The 18,802-nt window shown below is 45.2% G+C and overlaps 1 protein-coding gene across 6 annotated transcripts in view; it reads left to right on the top strand.

The window, feature by feature from the left end:
• The first annotated feature begins 4,475 nt into the window (after positions 1-4,475).
• The window catches only part of KATNAL1 (katanin catalytic subunit A1 like 1), a 50,668-nt gene continuing 36,341 nt past the window's right edge, over positions 4,476-18,802 (top strand). The window contains exons 1-2 of one of the 6 annotated variants that reach the window (XM_038388066.2): positions 4,476-4,761; positions 16,934-17,109. In XM_038388066.2, the coding sequence (XP_038243994.1) occupies positions 16,948-17,109 (162 nt within the window). In that variant the 5' untranslated portion in view covers positions 4,476-4,761; positions 16,934-16,947. Of the gene's footprint in view, positions 4,762-4,812; positions 5,287-16,933; positions 17,110-18,802 lie in introns of those variants that run through there. The other 5 variants (XM_038388069.2, XM_043504365.1, XM_038388068.2 and 2 more) reach the window with 5 other exon arrangements.

The raw sequence follows: 18,802 nt of genomic DNA, 5'->3' as shown, positions 1-18,802 counted from the left end.
ATTTTACATGAGAGCAAACACTCCTGGTGAGTATGCGCAGTACCAATACAAGCACCCATGTGTGCATGTGCCTGAGCAATAGATGAACTTCGGCAGCTGTACACCATCGACCAACCTTGGTCGTGGCCTTAGATTCATTTATAAAGTTTAGAATCCACCTTTACAGCATATTGATGATTCCATTAGACTACTTCGTTTAGTTTCTGAGTCTTTAATATGGATACCTGTGATATACAACCTGATTCACCTCTCATCTTACATTGATATAAATCATGAGTAGGGCTCCATGTTTGTCATGGAGCCGGAGGTGTGGAAGTCACGGATTCCGTGATTTCCTGCAACCTCCATAACTTCTGCAGCAGACAGTGTGGCTGACCCCCGGGCCACCTAATCAGAATGGGTTTAGGTAATTATTTAAGAACGATGGGAGAGGACATTCTGTTGCTCTCCTGATACAGCTGTGTAGCTTCTCCAGTACCTACCTTCTGCAGCATCTACCTGCAGACACGTACCATTTTGAGTAGACCTTCAAAACAGTTTTCATTGATCCCTCCAAATGTAACCATCTTCTGTCTACTTTGATCACAGCACACCTGAGAGGACAGCTTGAGGATACTGATACTTTGGGATACCCACCCCAAATTTAACAGAATCACTCAGGCAATGGGAATTGGAGTGGTATGGGTTTAGTCCCCACCCTTCCCTCCTTTTTCCTGGGGACAAATCAGGAAGCCCCTTTTATACTAGGCTTTGGCCCTTCCCTTTGGGATTTGAGTTCTAAGAAGGTTCTTGCTGGCAGGTATGAGTACGGTCCACTGCCTCAGCTGCTACCACAACAGAAGTTGGAGACTGTTCCCACCATTCTCCTGAGCAAACAGGTGTTGTCATAATTGTCTTCCCCTTTACTTTTGATTGCTTTTCTCAAATAATCCACCACTTTATGAACATATTTCCTGTTTGATTCATTTTGTGAAGTTTTTTGAGGTTTCTAAATTGGAGGCAATATGCGTCTGGGGTAATTTGAAACCTACTGAATATAGACTTCTTATACTGGTCATATTTCATAGCGTCACTTACATCCATATCATTGAATACTTGCAAAGCTTTACCAGTCATTTGGGGAGTAAGTCATTCTCCAGGGGTTCTGTGTACCGTGCATATCCTTTTGAAGGTGGTTAGTCTTCAATGCAATCAATCCCCCGAAACTGTCGGGCACACTTTATCTCAACTGTGACTACCTGGTGAAGATTACCTACTGGCTGAGGGACCTGACTTTCTAATTTTAGCCTTTTGATCATGAACTGCCTTTCCAGCTCTTTCTGGAGCTGTTGCTTTCTCTCCTTCCCATGTTTGCCCTTCTAACTCGAGTGCACTCCGGTGGGTCTCTTCTTGCACTATCCATTTCTCTTTGGCAGCCTATATCTGGAATTTGCCAGAAGCTGGGAATGGGCAACTGCGGATGGCTCACTTGATAATTACCTGTTTTGTTCATTCCCTCTGAAGCACCTGGCAGTGGCCATTGTCGGAATACAGGATACTGGGCTAGATGGACCTTTGGTCTGAGCCAGTATGGCTGTTCTTATATTAATTCTCATTCCTTCTCCACTTTTGCCATCTCCAACATGACGAACTCCAACTTCATGGCTGTTTCACTGAGACCTATGCTTGCACATAACTTATCTTGTTCCTTGACTGAAAATCTCAATTCCTTCAGTATTTATTTCCTGAGTTGTGCACTGCTGCTCCAGCTACTGCCTCTTTAGTTTGGAATACGATTCTTGCTTAGTCACTGGGTGCTATTGTCTGTTCTATTTCCCTTACCCGAAATAAACAAACAGAAAATAACAAACCATAACCTTTTTCATTTCTGTTTCCAGCCATCTCATTTGTGAATCTCTCAGTAACCATGGGCTGATCTACACTAGAAAATTAGATCGACCCAGCTACATTGCTTGGGGTGTGAAAAATCCACATCCATGAGAGACATAGTAAAGCTGACCTAAGTTCCTGTGGTAAACAGTACTAGCTCGATGGAAGATTTCTTCCATTGATCTAGCTATCGTACTGCCTAAGGGGATATGCAGAGGTCTTCTGGGGGTACATCAGCTCATCTAGATATTTGCCTAGTTATTTTATTTTTGCTTGGAGCTTCAGGGATGGCAGTTGGGAGCTTCAGGCTACATAAAAAGCACTAGCTAAGTCAGTACAAATTAATATTTCATATAGACAACAACTTGTTCGTACTACTCTACATACTATACACTGAAATGTGAGTACAGTATTTATATTCCAATTGATTTATTTTATAATTATATGGTAAAAATGAAAAAGTAAGCAATTTTTCAGTAATACTATGCTGTGACACTTGTATTTCTATGTCTGATTTTGTAAGCAAGTTGTTTTTAAGTGAGGTAAAATTTGGGGATACATAAAACAAATCAGATTCTGGAAAGGTTGAGATCTATTGGTTTACAGGAGTATGTTTGGCCATGTCTTGATGGGCAAAAAGATATGATTTTCTATCAAATTTGTTCAATCAAGTTAACATAACACAATTGACAAGTCTTCTTAAAGAGTGCTAAAATGTAGGTTAATACATTTGAAGTTGAAGATCCTAAGCTACAACAGAACCACTTAACATGACTTCAAACATGTGAGGTTAAATTAAGCTTTTCAGTTGTGTTAATCTAACTCAATTGAGCTAATGAGTGAAAAACACACCTTTTTTTGTCTGTAAAAATAGGCTTTAAGACTGAGAAAAATTTTTGATTTTGGTTGCGTGTCCAGAATGGAAAATCCCACCTGTGTAAACTCCAAAAAGGTCAGAACTTGATTTAATAAATTTATCTTGAGAAAGCAAACCTCATTCGCCAAGGTATAAATTAGCTTTTATTGCTAAGGTTAAGATTTTGTCTCAGTTATTTTTAGTAAAAGTCACAGACCAGGTCACAGGCAATAAACAAAAATTCATAGAAGCACATGACTTTTCTCTGACTTTTACTAAAAATAACTGTGACAAAATGGGGATGAGCCCAGCCCTGCTGCGAGAAGGAAAGAGGAGGAGGATCCAGCACCTGCTGCCACTGGGAGCTCTGGGGTCCCTCAGTGTCAGTGGTAGCTGGGAGCTCTGGGGTCCCTCAGCTGTCTGCGGTGGCTCGGTGCTGTGGGTCCTCGGCTCAGAGCTTCAGGGCTGGCAGTTGGGAGCTTTGGGGTCTCCCTGCCGCGCCCTCGTGACAGCACAAAGCACTGGGCGCCCGGGCAGCATGCTTGCAGCGCCTCCAGCCCTGGTGTGCCAGGCAGCTGCCCCCAAGCCCGGTACCCCAGACGGCTATGTGGTGTGACCGTAGCACCCCCAGCCCTGGTAGTGCAGGTAGTGCAGTCCTAGCACCAGCCACCCTGAGTCCCTGAAGGAGGCAGGCCAGCCAGCCAGCCCCAGCCCCAGCCAGCCTGGCCATGGCAGAGCGCTGGGAACTGCAGAAGGGGGTCTGGGGGTGGAGTATGGGCAGAGCCATGCCAGGCTGTTCGGGGAGGCACAGCCTCCCACTGTCTATGATACTCACAGCCCATGACTCCGGGGCTGGTGGCTTGGAGCTGCAAATCTCCTCACTGCTCGCATCGGCTGGGAGTTCTGAGTCCCCCAGCAGCGGCTGGGAGCTGCTGGTGCCCCTGCCATCCGTGGCAGCTCAGAGTTCTCAGGCCCACATTGGCTGACAGCTTCTGCCCTTCTGCCCCGGGGGTGAAGACATGGGCGGCGGGTGAACTGTGGGCTCAGGGAGGCTAGCCCCCAGCCCAGCCCAGCCGCCCAAGACCCTGCCCCCGCAGCCCCAGGATGCCTGAACACCTCCAGCCCCAGAGCGCTGTGTAGGTGGGTGGTGCGTGGCCCCAAGCCCTGGAGCACCAGGCCCCACGGCCCCACTGCTGGGTGGCCTAAGCACCAGTATGGAGCTTTACCATGAACAACAATCGCTCGGTAGGCATATGGGCTTTACTTCTGCAAACGGACATGGAGGATAGTTTTTTGGAAATCAAATTGGAACACTCTTCCTCCTGCAGCCCTAGTTTCCTCAGCATGCTTCACTCCCCAGCCCGGGTGCTGCAGCCCCACGCTTCCAGCCCCAGCGCACCCAGCACAGGGTGGGCAGCCCCAGTGCCTCCAACTGCCCCCAGCCCTGGAGCACCAGGGGGCACGCCCGGGGTCTCCCCAGGGCTGGGCAGCCCCAACTGCCCCAAGTCCCAGCCACAGGCCGGCTGCCCCAGAAGAGGAGCAGCCTGCCTGGCCTGGGATCAAGAGGGAAGTGGCAAGCGGGAAGGAGCCTCCGGTGGAGGGTTGGCGGGGCCACATGGGGCTATTTGGGGCAGCTTAGCCTCCCCCAGCCTATGATATGTGCTGCCAATGGTTGAGGCATCAGATGTCATGGGGGTCTCAGAAGTCACATAATACATAAGGTAACGTCGCCCCGCGGGTGTGGGGGGGCGGAGGTGGGTGGGGCCTGTGGGCGCTGCCCGCCCCCCCGCTCGGGTGCGGTGGAGGAAGGGGCAGGGGTCTGGGTTGCACCCGCCCGCAGCCTCTCTCTGGGCGGGGGAGGGGCGGAGCAGCGGGATACCCAGGCACCAGGGCCGGGCGACGCCCCTCGCCTCCATGGCAACGAGCCGCCGCCGCCGCCGCTCGCAGGCCACGGGCTAACGGAGCCGGCAGGCTGCGCCCGCCCCCGCTCCCGCTCCCGCTCCCCCCCCCCCCAAGGGCAGAGGTGGCTCCACCAGGTGAGGGCAGGGTCTGACTAGGCGGCGCCCATCGCGGCTGCTAGGGCGGGGACGCGAAACAAACCCCGAGCGGGGCCGCGGCGCGAGCGGCGTTGGGCGACTGAACGTTCCTCGGTCCTGCCGGCCGCGGGGGGAGGGAGGTGCGGCGCCTCTGCCGCGAAGCAGGACGGGCGATGTAGTTCTTGGGCTCACGCGTTCTGCGATGGCCCGCAGAGGCGCGGGCGGGAGCGGACTACAGAGCCCCAGCGCGCTGCGTGTAGCCGGGTGGGGCGCACAGCCAGGCTTTGCCCCGGCATCTGAGCCTTTGCCGGGGTCGGGGGTGATTTGTTGGGGGCCCGGAGGTGGGTGCGGCGCCGGGGCCTGGGGCAGCGCAGGCTGGGCCCCAGCGTGGGGCCGCTGCGGCAGACTGGGGCCGTATAACGGTGCTGAGGCTGCTCCCCCGCCCCACCGTCTGTCGCGGGCTTGTGGGGCCTCCGCATCTCGGGCGGGGCTCTGCGAGCGGCCAAACCAGCGCCCCAGAGCCAGGCAGGGGGCTGGGAAACGCTCCCCTCCCCGGGGCTGGGGGAGGGGGCGAGTTGTGCGTGGGGGCTGGAGGGGGAGCTGGCAGGGGCGGGCTGAGTGCTGCATAACGAGGATGGAGAAGTGGGGGTGGGGAGGCTGAGTGCTGCATAGTGAAGATGGATAGGTAAGGGGGGGGGCTGAGTGCTGTATAATGAGGATGGAGAAATGGGTGTGTAAGGGGGTGGGGGTGAGTGCTGTGTGAGGGGACATGGGGGAATGAGGGAGGTGTGTAAGGAGGGAGTGAAGGCTCTGAAGTGTCATCGATTTATTGTATGTTGTGCAATTCTAATGCACCTCTCAAACACTGACCCTGTTGCATTAGCCGCTCTACGCATGCACACACCCAGTTTTACTTTTTCATAGTTCCTTTTGTCTTTGAAATGCTTAGCTCTTCCATCCTGATTGCACAGCCTCCTCTCCCGAGGTTGCAGATTTAGTGTGTTCTGCAGCTTGTCCCTTTAGAAAAGACAGAAAACAAAGTTCCTGATCCAAAGAGATTTAACATACAAAAGTCTATGTTCAATATAGTAATTGGAGATGGAACAAAATGTTAGGTCATGCTTCATCCTGTAGGGACTAGTGCAGGATTTTTCCTTACAGTCTATTCTTAGGTTTCAGAGTAGCAGCCGTGTTAGTTTGTATTCACAAAAAGAAAAGGAGGACTTGTGGCACCTTAGAGACTAACAAATTTACTAGAGCATAAGCTTTCGTGAGCTACAGCTCACTTCATCGGATGCATTTTCCTATGAAGTCTATTCTTAGGTGGCTTGTGTCCTCTACTTTTAAAATGATGGACATTTGTTTCTAGTGGGGGAGGAAAAAACATTTTCTATCCTCGACACACCATATTTTGTGCATTTTACTCTAGTTGTAGCAGATGCACTGAGATTTTACTTGAGCACTTGTGAGTGGTTTCTAAAGTGTCCAAAGAGGAAGGATTGATTGGTGAATAGGCATATGATTTCGGACTCTAGGGATTTCTTTCCCAGCCATTCCTAAGATATTCACAAATTGTAAACATTTATAATTTAATTACATTTGAAAAATTGCTATCTCTTGCTGTAAATGCAGTCAATACATTTAGTATGCTGCTCAGTTGGGAAAAGTTAAATATTTTCGACTTATTTATTTTATAGTACCCAAATGTGTGATACAGCCTTCAGAAAAGAGGAAAAATGCTTTTCCTACCCAGAAGAGTTGGCGCTGGTCTACACTAGAAACTTAAATTGACTCAGCTATGTTATGCATCCGATGAAGTGAGCTGTAGCTCACGAAAGCTTATGCTCTAATAAATTTGTTAGTCTCTAAGGTGCCACAAGTACTCCTTTTCTTTTTGCGAATACAGACTAACACGGCTGCTACTCTGAAATCAGCTATGTTACTCATTGGTGTGAAAAATCTATGCCCCAGAGCAATGTAGCGAAGCTGACCTAAGTCCCATGTAGACAGCACTAGGCTGATGGAAGAATTCTTCTGTTGACCTAGCTATCACCTCTTGGGGAGGTGGATTACCTATGCTGATGGGAGAACCCCTCCCATTGGAATAGGTAGTTTCTACGCTAATGTGCTGTAGCATTTCCACTGTAGACAAGCCCTTGACAATCCACTCTTAGGCCATGTCTATACATACAGCGCTGCAGTGGCACAGCTGGTGAGAGCATTCCTGTTGGCATAAAAAACCCACCTCCGTGAGCAGCATAAGCTATGTCGGCAGGAAAAGCACTCCCACTGACAGAGCGCTGTGCACATGAGTGCTTATGTCAGTGTCACTTATGTCGCTCAGGATGTGGAATATTCACACCCCGGGGTGATATAAATTTTGCTGACATAGGCTGTAGTGTAGACCATGGGTGGCAGGTGAACACCCCTTTCGGGGAGGCTAGCCCCCTGGCCCCACCCCATGCAGCAGAGCCCTGAGCCACCCAGACCACCCCTCCTGCTTCTGGAAAAGCCCAGGGCCCATCAGAACCCTAAGCCCCCCCTCCATCTCTGGAGGAGCCCCAGTGCCCTACCTGAGCCCTGGTCCCCAGCAGCCCAAGCCACTCCTGGCCATGCTGGCCTGAGCCACCTCCGCACCGGCAGGAGAATGAGAAAGGCGGCACACATCACCCAGCGGAAGAATGGGGAGCTCTTTATATGCACCATGCAGGTTCCAGGGTGGCTGAGGAGGTGGTATCTGCTACTCAGCTTCCTGGGTTCATCAGTAATCTCTCTCCAGTCCGGGGAGATTACTGATTACAGGAAACTGAATAGCAGATACAGCCTCGTCAATTGCCCCGGAACCTGCATGATGCATAATATTTTAAAACTCTCAAATGGTGTCCTGTGGCAATGGCTGTGCCAGGGAAGGCCTATTATACCCGCTGCCTGTGGTGTAAACATAGCCTTAGACATAACACCATCAGTAAGGATTACAGCAGTAGGGAGGGAGATAGTGTACGGGAAAATGAGGGTTACAGCAATAGCATAATGCAGCTATTTGCTATAAGATGTACACATCTTAGTGCTTTTCTTTTTTAATGGGAAAATAAAACAGATCACATTAAAACCAATGAAAATAACGATCTCATTTATTGTAGACTTTGCAGGAAAAGTGAGATTTTTTTTTTTTTAAGCACAACTTAAATGAGGCAAGGGTAGTGCCTTAGTAGACAAGAACAAGGAAGGTGTTGCAGGTATAATGGGCAGCATGAAAAAGGCAGAAAAGTGAATGAAAAGGGGGTAAAGACTGGTATCTTTTGCCTCTGTATTTTCTCAGCTTGCACATTAGAGTAGATGCTTCCTACTTGACTGAAGGGGTTTTTTCATTGATGTAATTAATCCACCTCTTTGAGAGGCGGTAGCTAGGTTGATGGAAGAATTCTTCTGTCAACCTAGCTAGGTCTACAGTGTGTGTTTGGTCGACCTAATTCTGTCACACAGGGTGTGAAACTGTTAACAGCCCTGAGCTGTGTAGCCAGGATAATCTAATTTTTAGGTGTAGACCAGATCTCAGGGAAGCACAATTGCACCTACAGTGCTATAGCATAGACACTTCCTACAATGATGGAAAGGGTTTTTCTATCACTATAAAAAGAAAAGGAGTACTTGTGGCACCTTAGAGACTAACAAATTTATTAGAGCATAAGCTTTCGTGAGCTACAGCTCACTTCATCGGATGCATTTGGTGGGGGAAAAAAAAAAGTTGTTGTTTTTTTTTCCACCAAATGCATCCGATGAAGTGAGCTGTAGCTCACGAAAGCTTATGCTCTAATAAATTTTAGTCTCTAAGGTGCCACAAGTACTCCTTTTCTTTTTGCGAATACAGACTAACACGGCTGCTACTCTGAAATCTATCACTATAGTAAATCTACCGCATCAAGAGGTGTTACTTAGGTTGATGAAAGAATTCTTCGGTCGATCTAGTGGTGTCTACATCTGGGCTCAGGTTGGCTTAACTGTGTCTCTCGGGGATATGAATTTTTCACAGCCCTGAGTGATTTAGCTAGGTCGACCTAAGGGCTGGTCTACACCACAAAGTTAGGTCAGCTTAACTACATTGCTCAAGTTTGTGAAAAATTTCACTCCCTGTGCAATTGTGACTAATCTGACCAAAGCCCTGGCATAGACCCCACTAGCTCGACACATTTTTTTTATGTTAACCTAGCTACCACCTCTTGGAAAGGTGGTTTTACTACAACAACGGAAAAACGCCTTCTGTCACTGTATTAAGTGTCTAAGGCTTTGTTTACACTGGCACTTTTGTCGCTAAAACTTTTGTCGCTTAGGGGTGTGAAAAAACACAAAAAGCGCTGGTATGGACAGTGCTTTGTTGGCGGGAGCTGTGCTCTCAGCGATGAAGCTACCAGCCCTCATTGGAAGTAGTTTTATTTTGTCACCGGGAGAGCTCTCTACTCACAGTAAAAAGCAGCCACACAACTCACCTTACAATGGCGCGGATGCAGCCGCACAGCCACACCATTGTAAGATGCGCAGTGTAGACGCAGCCTAAGCTAGAGCACTACAGTGTTGCTGGTGCAGTACTGTACAGTTTCTAGTATAGAGAGGCCCTAAAGTTTTAGGTGTAGACTAGGCCATAGCATCTACAATAACACACATGGTCTCTGATGATTGACCTCAATGTGAGTCCTAGTTCCTGAGCAGGCGACAATGTTCGTTACAGACATCAGTGCCAATGGTCCTAGGATGTAGAACCTGAAATGAAAGAAATCTATTTGTTACACACATACAAGATTAATTTAAAATATTATGAATAATTTAATATTGGATGAATAACCAGTTCTGAAAGATTACAGTGTTAAAAAACCCCTGTGCTATTGGTATTGTGAAGAAATATAATATGAAATTAAAAGGCTATGATATGTGAACATTCCTGCAGACTTGTAACAGGTGTGAGATGGCTGAAAATGAAACTGGATTGGTTGCTTTTCTCTGTTTTAATAAGTGTTACAATTCATGCTACTCATTCAGGTTCTGTTAACATATCTATTATGTTTATATTTTAAAGAGTTTACAACATTGAAGGGAAAGTGAGAGATAAGATGGTTACATAGAAAGCATTGAAATAGATAAAAGGAGGGAGAAACGTATTCCAAATTGATCAAAGATGTATAACTAAAGTGATGGCCTTAAATTCAAGAAGGGCAAGTTTAGATTAGTTGTAAGGCAAACCTTCCAGATGATATGACCATTTTAACAGTGAAACAGCAGCCAAGAGCAGTTGCTGAGACACTATTAATGGAAAAATGCAGAGACTAGAAATCAAACTTGGAGGAATACCCTTTGTGTCTAAGCACAGGCTATGTCTACACAGCTCATGGCAGCGAGCCTCCCAGCCCAGGTCAACAGACTGAGACCTAGTCTACACTAAAAAGTTAAATTGGCCCAGCTGTGTAACTCAGGAGTGTGAAAAATCCACACCCCTGAGATGCATAGTTAAGTCAGCCTAACTCCTGGTGTAGACAGTGCTAGGTCGATGGAAGAATTTTTATTAACATAGCTACCGCCTACGTTTCCTCTAAGCTATGTGGCCGGGGATTCCTCTCCCCCAGCCCGGGACTCAACCCAGTCCAGCCACAGACCTGCCACAGCTGGGGGAGACCAGCCCCGGCCCCAACCCAGTCTGGCTTGGACCTGCCACGGCTGGGGGAGACGTGCCTCTCGCCCAGCCCCGACCTAGCCCCAGACCTGCTGCAGCAGTGGGAGAGGCACCTATCCCACGGCCCCAGCCCTGAAGCTGCCATGGCGGGAGAGGTGCCCCTCCCCCCCCAGCCCAGGTGCTGCTATGGGGAGAGAGAGCTGGGGGGAGTTCTCTCTCCCCGTCACAGCCCCAGGGGAGCCTGCACCCCAAACCCCTCATCCCCAGCCCCACCACAGAGCCCGCACCCCTCATCCTGCACTCCAATGCCTGCACTCCAACCCTCTGCCCGAGCCCCCTCCCACATTCCCAACCCCTCGGCCCCATCCCCCGTCACGTGGATTTTGTTATGTGCACCAATATGGAGGTGATGTGCCTGGATAAAAATTGTAAAGTTAGTAGTTCCTTTAGGAACCATAGGAATTGTTGAGTAGACTACTGGCTTTATCTCTGTTTTACATACAAACAATGTCATCCAATGTCAAGCATACAAAAGCTAGGAAATGGCTGAATGAAGGTTGCCTGTGCAGCCATCGTTTGTCTCCCTTGTCCACATGCATTGTGATACCGACTTTAATTAGATGGTCATATACTATTTTTTCCATGGAACTCCTGCCTCATTCAGTGCAGAGGATGGATGGGGCTCACTTAATGAGTAGCTATTCAATATTTTGTTTTCTTCTCATTGCTTACTGTGTGACCCCATGCCTTATTTACTGCACGTTATTCAAAATCCTGTCTGAGTGCTTCACAAAATTAGTTAATCTTCACAATACCCCTGTCATAAATATAAAGGGAAGGGTAACAACCTGTATACAGTACTTTAAAATCCCTCCTGGCCAGAGGCACAAATACTTGTACCTGTAAAGGGTTAAGTTTCAGAGTAGCAGCCGTGTTCGTCTGTATTCGCAAAAAGAAGTATTCGCATTTGCATCCGATGAAGTGAGCTGTAGCTCACGAAAGCTTATGCTCTAATAAATTTGTTAGTCTCTAAGGTGCCACAAGTACTCCTTTTCTTTTTGTAAAGGGTTAAGAAGCTCAAGTAACCTGGCTGGCACCTGACCAAAAGGACCAATAAGGAGACAAGATACTGCCAGGAGGGATTTTATAGTACTGTATACAGGAAGGTTGTTACCCTTCCCTTTATATTTATGACAACCTCTTTCAGGTAAGGGGGAGATATTGCCCTTGGTTTACATATGGGGAACTGAGGCACTGAGAGATTTAAGGTTAAAAGTTTCCACCAATTTTGGGTGCCCAATTTTGATGCCTAAAACCTGATTTTTTAGAAAACATAACATTATACAGTAAAACCTCAGAGTTACGAACACCAGAGTTACAAACTGACCAGTCAACCACACACCTCATTTGGAACTGGGAATACACAATCAGGCAGCAGCAGAGACACACACACAAAAAAAGCAAATACAGTACAGTATTGTGTTAAACATAAACTACTAAAAAAAAAAAAAGATTTGAAAGGTAAGGAAATGGTTTCTGTGCTTTTCATTTAAATTACAATGGTTAAAAGCAACATTTTTCTTCTGCATAGTAAAGTTTCAAAGCTGTGTTAAGTCAATGTTCAGCTGTAAACTTTTGAAAGAACCACCATAACGTTTTGTTCAGAGTTACGAACAACCTCCATTCTCGAGGTATTCGTAACTCTGAGGTTCTCCTGTATAGCACTTTATATGTTCAAAGCACAGCTCCAATTGACTTCAGTTGCGAATGCCTAGCACTCCTGCAAATCAGACACCAAGGTGTTAAGGTGAACACCCAGAAAATGAGGAACAGACAATTAGTTTGAACATTTTGGTTTAAGTTTCTTGTCTATGGCAGAGGTAGGGATAGAATCCAATTATCCAAGGCAGTCTTTAACTGCCTTAACTATCTTTTCTGTTTCTACAAAAGCCTGCCGCATTCATTACACCCCTTCCAACTTCTGCAACAAATGAGGCAGAAGTCTTACAAATAACAGCTTCCTTTGCTACACATCCCTGATTCTCTGCACTGAATGAGATAGGGATCTTCTGGATAAAATAGGATGTGATCATGTAATTAAAGACTGTATCGTGCATGTGCACAAAGGAGCTGGGATTTCCTAACTTTTGAATGCTTGACTTTACAACCTTACTATTGTTTTATCTTAGGATTTTTATGTGTAATTTCCTAGTTTTTAAAAAAAGCAAATTGAAAAACAGATAATTCATCATGTGGCATCATATTGGCACCCCCATGGTTCATCAGCAGAGTTGGAACCTTTAGCTCTACTGCCCAGTTCTCTGCTACTAATGAAGTAACTGATAGCAGTAGTAGGTTGTCATCCTTTGTGTGTACCACAAGAGGGGGTGTGAGACACATTTTGCTAATGGATTTCACAGGTATTTGCTGTCAGTAGAGGAATGATGAGACTGAGGAATTAATGGGTTTTTTTTCCAGGCTTTGGAGAGGATTGTTCTCTGTTGGGCACAGACTTCTGCGCATTCTATCCCTACTCCCCTCAGACTTCATCCCTTCTGCTCCATCCCCTCCAATCTATCCTAGTCCCATCTCTCCCTGACCCTGGCTCCTTCTCCCAGTCCCATTCTCCTTGCCTACCCTATTCCAGTCTCTAGTCTGCAGGTTTCTCCCCAGTCCCAGTCTCCTTGCCCAGCCACTCCTAGTTTGCTGCTCCTGGTCTGATCAGCCTCCCTGCTTTTTCACTTGCCCTCTGTTCTAGCTTCCCTCTCTGGGTTCCTCATCCAGTCTCAGTCTATATCCCTTCCTTGTTCCAGCCTCTCTTCGTCTTCTCCCGCAGATCCCAGTCTCCTTGCCCATCCATTTGTTGCACCCCAACTCCCAGGAACAGTTTGTCCTTTTCCTGCCCCTTGTTCTGGATTTAGTCCCCTCTGCATCCCAGGCAGGCAACAGTCTCCTCATGCAGTGTGACTCAGCAGGGAGATCACTGATTTAGGTTATGTCTACACTAGAGACCTTACAGTGGCACAATTGTAAGGTCTCCTATGTAGCCGCTCTGCTGATGGGAGAGAGCTCTACTGTAGGCATAATTAAATCACCCCAGCAAGCAACTGTAGCTATGTCGGGAGGAGAGCGTCTTCCGCCAACATAATGCTGTCCTCTCTGGCACATCTGTCGGTGTAACTTATGTTGGTCAGTGGTGTGGTTTTTTCACACTCCCGAGAAAAAAGTTTTACCAACAAAAGTGCTAGTGTAAACATAGCCTAGGCCTCTTCATTTTTGCCTTATTTTTTAAAGATCCTGACTATGCTGCATTAGCCTTACGAGAGCTCATGTTTATAGAGGATTTATAATTATTTTATTTTTTCCTTTTATTTTTCAGGAGAAGGTGGATTTTTGTTTTCTGAATTGTTTTCTTTGTTGTTTCTCTGATCCAGTTTAGTTGATTTTAGTTTATTTTGCTTTTTCCATAATTGTGAGGACCATTTATTTATTTTATATATATTTTGCTTAGTTTTATTTCTGTGTTCTACATCGGGGTTCTCAACCTTTTTCTTTCTGAGGCCCCCGAACATGCTATTAAAAACTCCATGGCCCACCTGTGCTGCCACAACTTTTTTTCTGCATATAAAAGCCAGGGTTGGCATTATGGGGTAGCAAGCAGGGCAACTGCCCGTGACCACATGCCATGGGGGGGCCCCAGGTACCTAATTTGCTCGGGTTTGGGCTTCAACCTTGCCACAGTGGGGCTCCGGCTTCAGCTTTTTGCCCTGGATCCCTGCTTGGCAGACCCCCTGTAACCTACTCGCAGCCTCTCTTCCCCTCATCATCATGTGGCTCTTTCCTACACTAGAGTAAAACAGCTTCCCATCACGTCAAGACATCCTTAGAAATGTCTTAGTTCACGGAACATTGGGAATAGGAACCATTTACAGACATTAGTGTCAATATAACTGCTACAGATGGGCCCTAAGTTTGGTTGTTAAAAATCCTGCACTAGCTAGGTTAAACAAGTCACAAGGGATATCAATCTTCATTTTTTGGCACATAAGCTGAACTGATCCCTAACTGGGGTCAGGAAAGAATTTTTCTCTTCTGTGACATACAGTTCACAACTCATCACGTACAGTTAGTATAAAAGGCTTTTTAGCCTTCTCTGGAGGATCATCATTATATTGGTTACTACCAGGGGACAGGTATAGGCAAAGTTGGTAGCATTATCTTTTAAGATGGCCCAATATTTCCCATTATGAGATCTGGTTTTTAGCTGCTTATTATTTGCCAAACTTAAATCATTCTGGACTGAAAATTAAGGTGGAATTGTCTGGTCCTAAGGTAGGAGGTTCTTGTTATCAGAAGCCCATTTCCTTGGTTCTAAGGAGTAGGTCCATCTTATCTAGTTCTGATGGAAAGATTGTCTATTCTACCCAGTTTCAGTCCTGGAGAGGCTACAGTTTTCATTTCAGGCTTCATTATCTGTTTTGCTGAGCAGAAATCCCACAATGCTCCACTTGCTAGGGTGATGTTAAAGATTCCCTTGGAACTGAGGATTTGGAGCTGAAGTTTCCTTATTGTTACTTTGGTGCCATTGGAATAGAATGAGAGGTTCATTCTAGGGTCATTTAGTTCCTTTTCCCTCAAACTAGACCTTTCTTGGTTTCACCATCAGCACTGAGTACTTCAGTACATCCCTCTTGGTTGAGGTTTTGAACCCCCCTTCTGCCCAAGGGCTACTTTGCACATTTATCTGCCATGGGCCAACTGGCCTTCCTGGACATCATAGTCTTGGAGGATAGGAATGGCAGTCACTTTTTAATCTCCCCCTTAGTATACCAACCTGCCAAACCCCTGTATTACCTCCTTCACTGAGAGATGATTCAGATTCCACAGCTGAGGAAGAGAATGTAGGCCATACTCCATATGATTGATGTTTATCCAGAGGATGTTATGATAGACATTATCAGTATTATGTAAGATATAAAATCTTCCAAGACCTGCTCATCAGGACCGTGAATGTATTGGTCTTTGAGTTATCTGCTATTCAAGAAAAGTCTCACAAATTGTTGGATATTCTGGAAATGAGTCAGTTAGACAGAGGGGTTGTATTAATAATGGCCTCATGGATCCTACCAAAAATTTCTGGATGACACCAGCCTCCATCTCACCAAGTTCTCAGAAACTTTTCAAAGGGCTCCAAGCTTTGGGTTCACCCCAGTGATGGAGATCTGTTTTGACAATCTTTCTGAAGACATCCAGCGGCAGGGGAGTAACCTTGTTTTATGATTCAAGTAAAAGCAACATTCCTGGGACAAAGTATGTCCAAGCTTTCAACACCACTGCCCATGTCATGTCCTCTGATTTCAAAGAAGACTTGAGTTTCTATTGCTGTCAATTTGGCACATTTCATGAGCATTGCAATTCATATTTGAAGAAAACCCAAAAAAGCTGACAAACATTTGCCTCATCAGACCTTGTTAGGTACAATATACAAATTAAAAGAAATTGGATAGTATGCAGAAGTACATTTGTCTTTATAGTGCATGGAATGTAACTGAGTTCTTTAGACATAGAGTAACTGGGAACTACTGGGTTAGAGATATCTTCAGGGCAACTGCTACTGAGAAGAAAATATTTTTAAAAGAGAGGAAGGATAGTCTCGTGGTTAAGGCGCGTTCATATGGGAGTTGAGAGCTGAGGTCAATTCTTGACTCTGCCTTTGTTCCCAATCTTCTGCTTGCGTGGCCTTTCCCTTTCTCCTGTCTTTTCCCTGTCTTGTATATTTAAAATGTAACCTGGTTAAGATGAGGTCTTTCAAAAGTTCCTAACCCAGTGGGCCCTTAGTGTTGATTGGATCTCCTAATCACTCATGTAATACAAAAAATATCATAAATGTAAAGCCTCATGTGATATATGATTCATGGGTAGCTGGTTGCTAATATATGTTGTGGTGTTACATAAATTAACGCCTGATTCTGTACACAAACACTTAGTTTGCAGTTAGATGGAGTGTAAATGTATCCTGCACTAGCCTGCCATGAACCAAGCGTCTATGATGTGGACCCTGTTGCCGTGCACTAAAAGTTCCCTACTGCTCTTTGAAACTGGAATGGATTAAAGCATACTAGTGAATTGTTAGTGTAAGGCAGCATGGTCCACACAGGCATTTATCCTACACTAGCCTGCCGTGCACTGCGTTTACACCCTAGCTTGCTGTAAACTGAGTATTGGTGATAAGAGGGCACAGCATGGGTGCTGCAGTCCACTGGCATGCAATGGTTTAACAGGCTCAGGGCAGAGGAAAAATACATAAGCTTTACCAGTCATCTGGGACAATTGTGGTTTATTGTCAATAATCAGTATAATAAGGAGGTACTATAATAATCTCTACATCTAAATGGTAAAATGGATGTAAAGCAGCCATACAAGGAATAGCAAAACAAAAACTACCTAATGATTTTCTGAATCGTTATATAGCCTGTACGAGTTTTTGTGTTATGATTAAATGTTATGTTTTAGGTTTGTGAGAGACGATGAATTTGGCTGAGATTTGTGATAATGCCAAAAAAGGAAGAGAATATGCGCTTCTTGGGAACTACGACTCCTCTATGGTATATTACCAAGGTGTCATCCAGCAGATTCAGAGACACTGTCAATCAGTCAGAGACCCAGCAGTTAAGGGCAAATGGCAACAGGTATGATGAAGTGGTATTGCACTGTATGTGGTAAATTTGGAAAGAAATACTGCATTGCACAAGCTTTTTAAAATGTAGCTCAAGTATATATTGGCTAAATTGAAGTTCAGGATATTTATGTGGCAATATTTCTTGTGACATAGTTAGAAGGGATTCTTTAGTTCTAATTAAATCAATTTTCTTGTCTTCACTGGACTAATTGTGTGTGATTGCCTATTTTGGAAATGCTATTATGTTAATGATTTCCTTTTGCTGTCTCATCTTTCATCCAACTAATATGCAGTAAGCTATGATGTGAGGAGATGGGCTTGTATCATTAAAAAGATCAATATAGTTGCAATTAACTAAAACGTTATCTGCAGATTTAGATAGTACTCTTAGGCCCTGATCTCACCATCACTTGGCATGTGCTCAACTTTATTTGCATGAGGAGTACTGTTGAAGTCAGTGGGAGTAATCTGGGGTGAAAGTTAAGCACTTGAGCTTTAATGACCTATTCTGGCCACATTCAAGTAAATGGCAAAATTCCTATTGATTGCAGTGGTGGAAGGATTAGACCTTTTAAATCATTTTGAAAACTGATGAGCTTGTCTTCAGCCTTCGTCCTGGATTCCCTCCATTATACAAAAAGTGTTTTCTAACATCAAGAAATTAATCTTTGGAGGATATATGTACAAGTGTATATATGTATAAGTATATATATGTATAAGTGTATTCATAGTACAGATTCTTATTGTATAAAATTTATTTTGAATGGGAGGCAATATGTCTTGTGCACTTTTTTTTTTAAACTTTAACTAAGACGATAATCTCAGGTAATTATTTTAAATTTTAATTTTTGCTTGTTTACAGTAGTATCACGTACAAACATAAACCTGTATTGTCGCCCTACTTTGTCCATTTTGCCTTGATAAACAGATTTTTTGTGTGTGTGTTTTGAATGGAGCTGAAGTTAACATAGAACATTTTGTCTACAACAACTTTAATTTAAATAGTGCCTTATATTTTGCCAAAATGTGTCTGACATCAGTATCTATCTAATTATATGTATTTGTTTAAAACCTGCATAGCACATAACACTGGATCAAGTTCTATCCTTGGTTGCCTGCAAGGGGGCTCCTACTAAAGCCATGATACCAGCATGCCCAGATCCAAGGACAGAATTTGTCCCATTTAGTTTAATAGATTCCACAAAAATAGGCAGTTTTTCTGCCCACCCCTCCCCACCTCCACATGTAGCCTGTTAACTTGTTTTTTTAAAAAAAGTGATATTTGGAACCCAAGAGATTTACGCTGTAAGAATTTATCCAAACCCAGACTGACATGTGAGCTCATGTGAGTTAATGGACTGCAGGATCCAACACTAATATTGTTACACTGTTGAGCTAACGCAAATATTTTGGCCTAAAAACTGTGACATTATCCCTCAAAGATCTCACATCTGTTGTTAATATTGTGTTTAAGTATTGAATCCATGACTTATGCATTTCGGCTCTTTTGTATGTTTTCTTTGCTGTTGGATTTATCTGCCTTGGAATCTAAGATGACACCTGCTTATAGCATTAAGTCATGCAGCACACTGTCTGCTGCATATCTGTTTCTACTGCCTTGCAGGTCTGCTTCTTCCACCTCTGCACTAACAAAGATCAGTAGCTTGGGAGCAATTTACCTCCCATTAGCACTATAGATTCGT

The sequence above is a fragment of the Dermochelys coriacea genome, chromosome 1 (genome assembly GCF_009764565.3).
Source record: "Dermochelys coriacea isolate rDerCor1 chromosome 1, rDerCor1.pri.v4, whole genome shotgun sequence".
In the NCBI taxonomy this organism is placed as follows: domain Eukaryota; kingdom Metazoa; phylum Chordata; order Testudines; family Dermochelyidae; genus Dermochelys; species Dermochelys coriacea.
The sequence above is the reverse complement of the archived record's forward strand: the minus strand, read 5'-3'. Positions and strand labels throughout refer to the sequence as shown.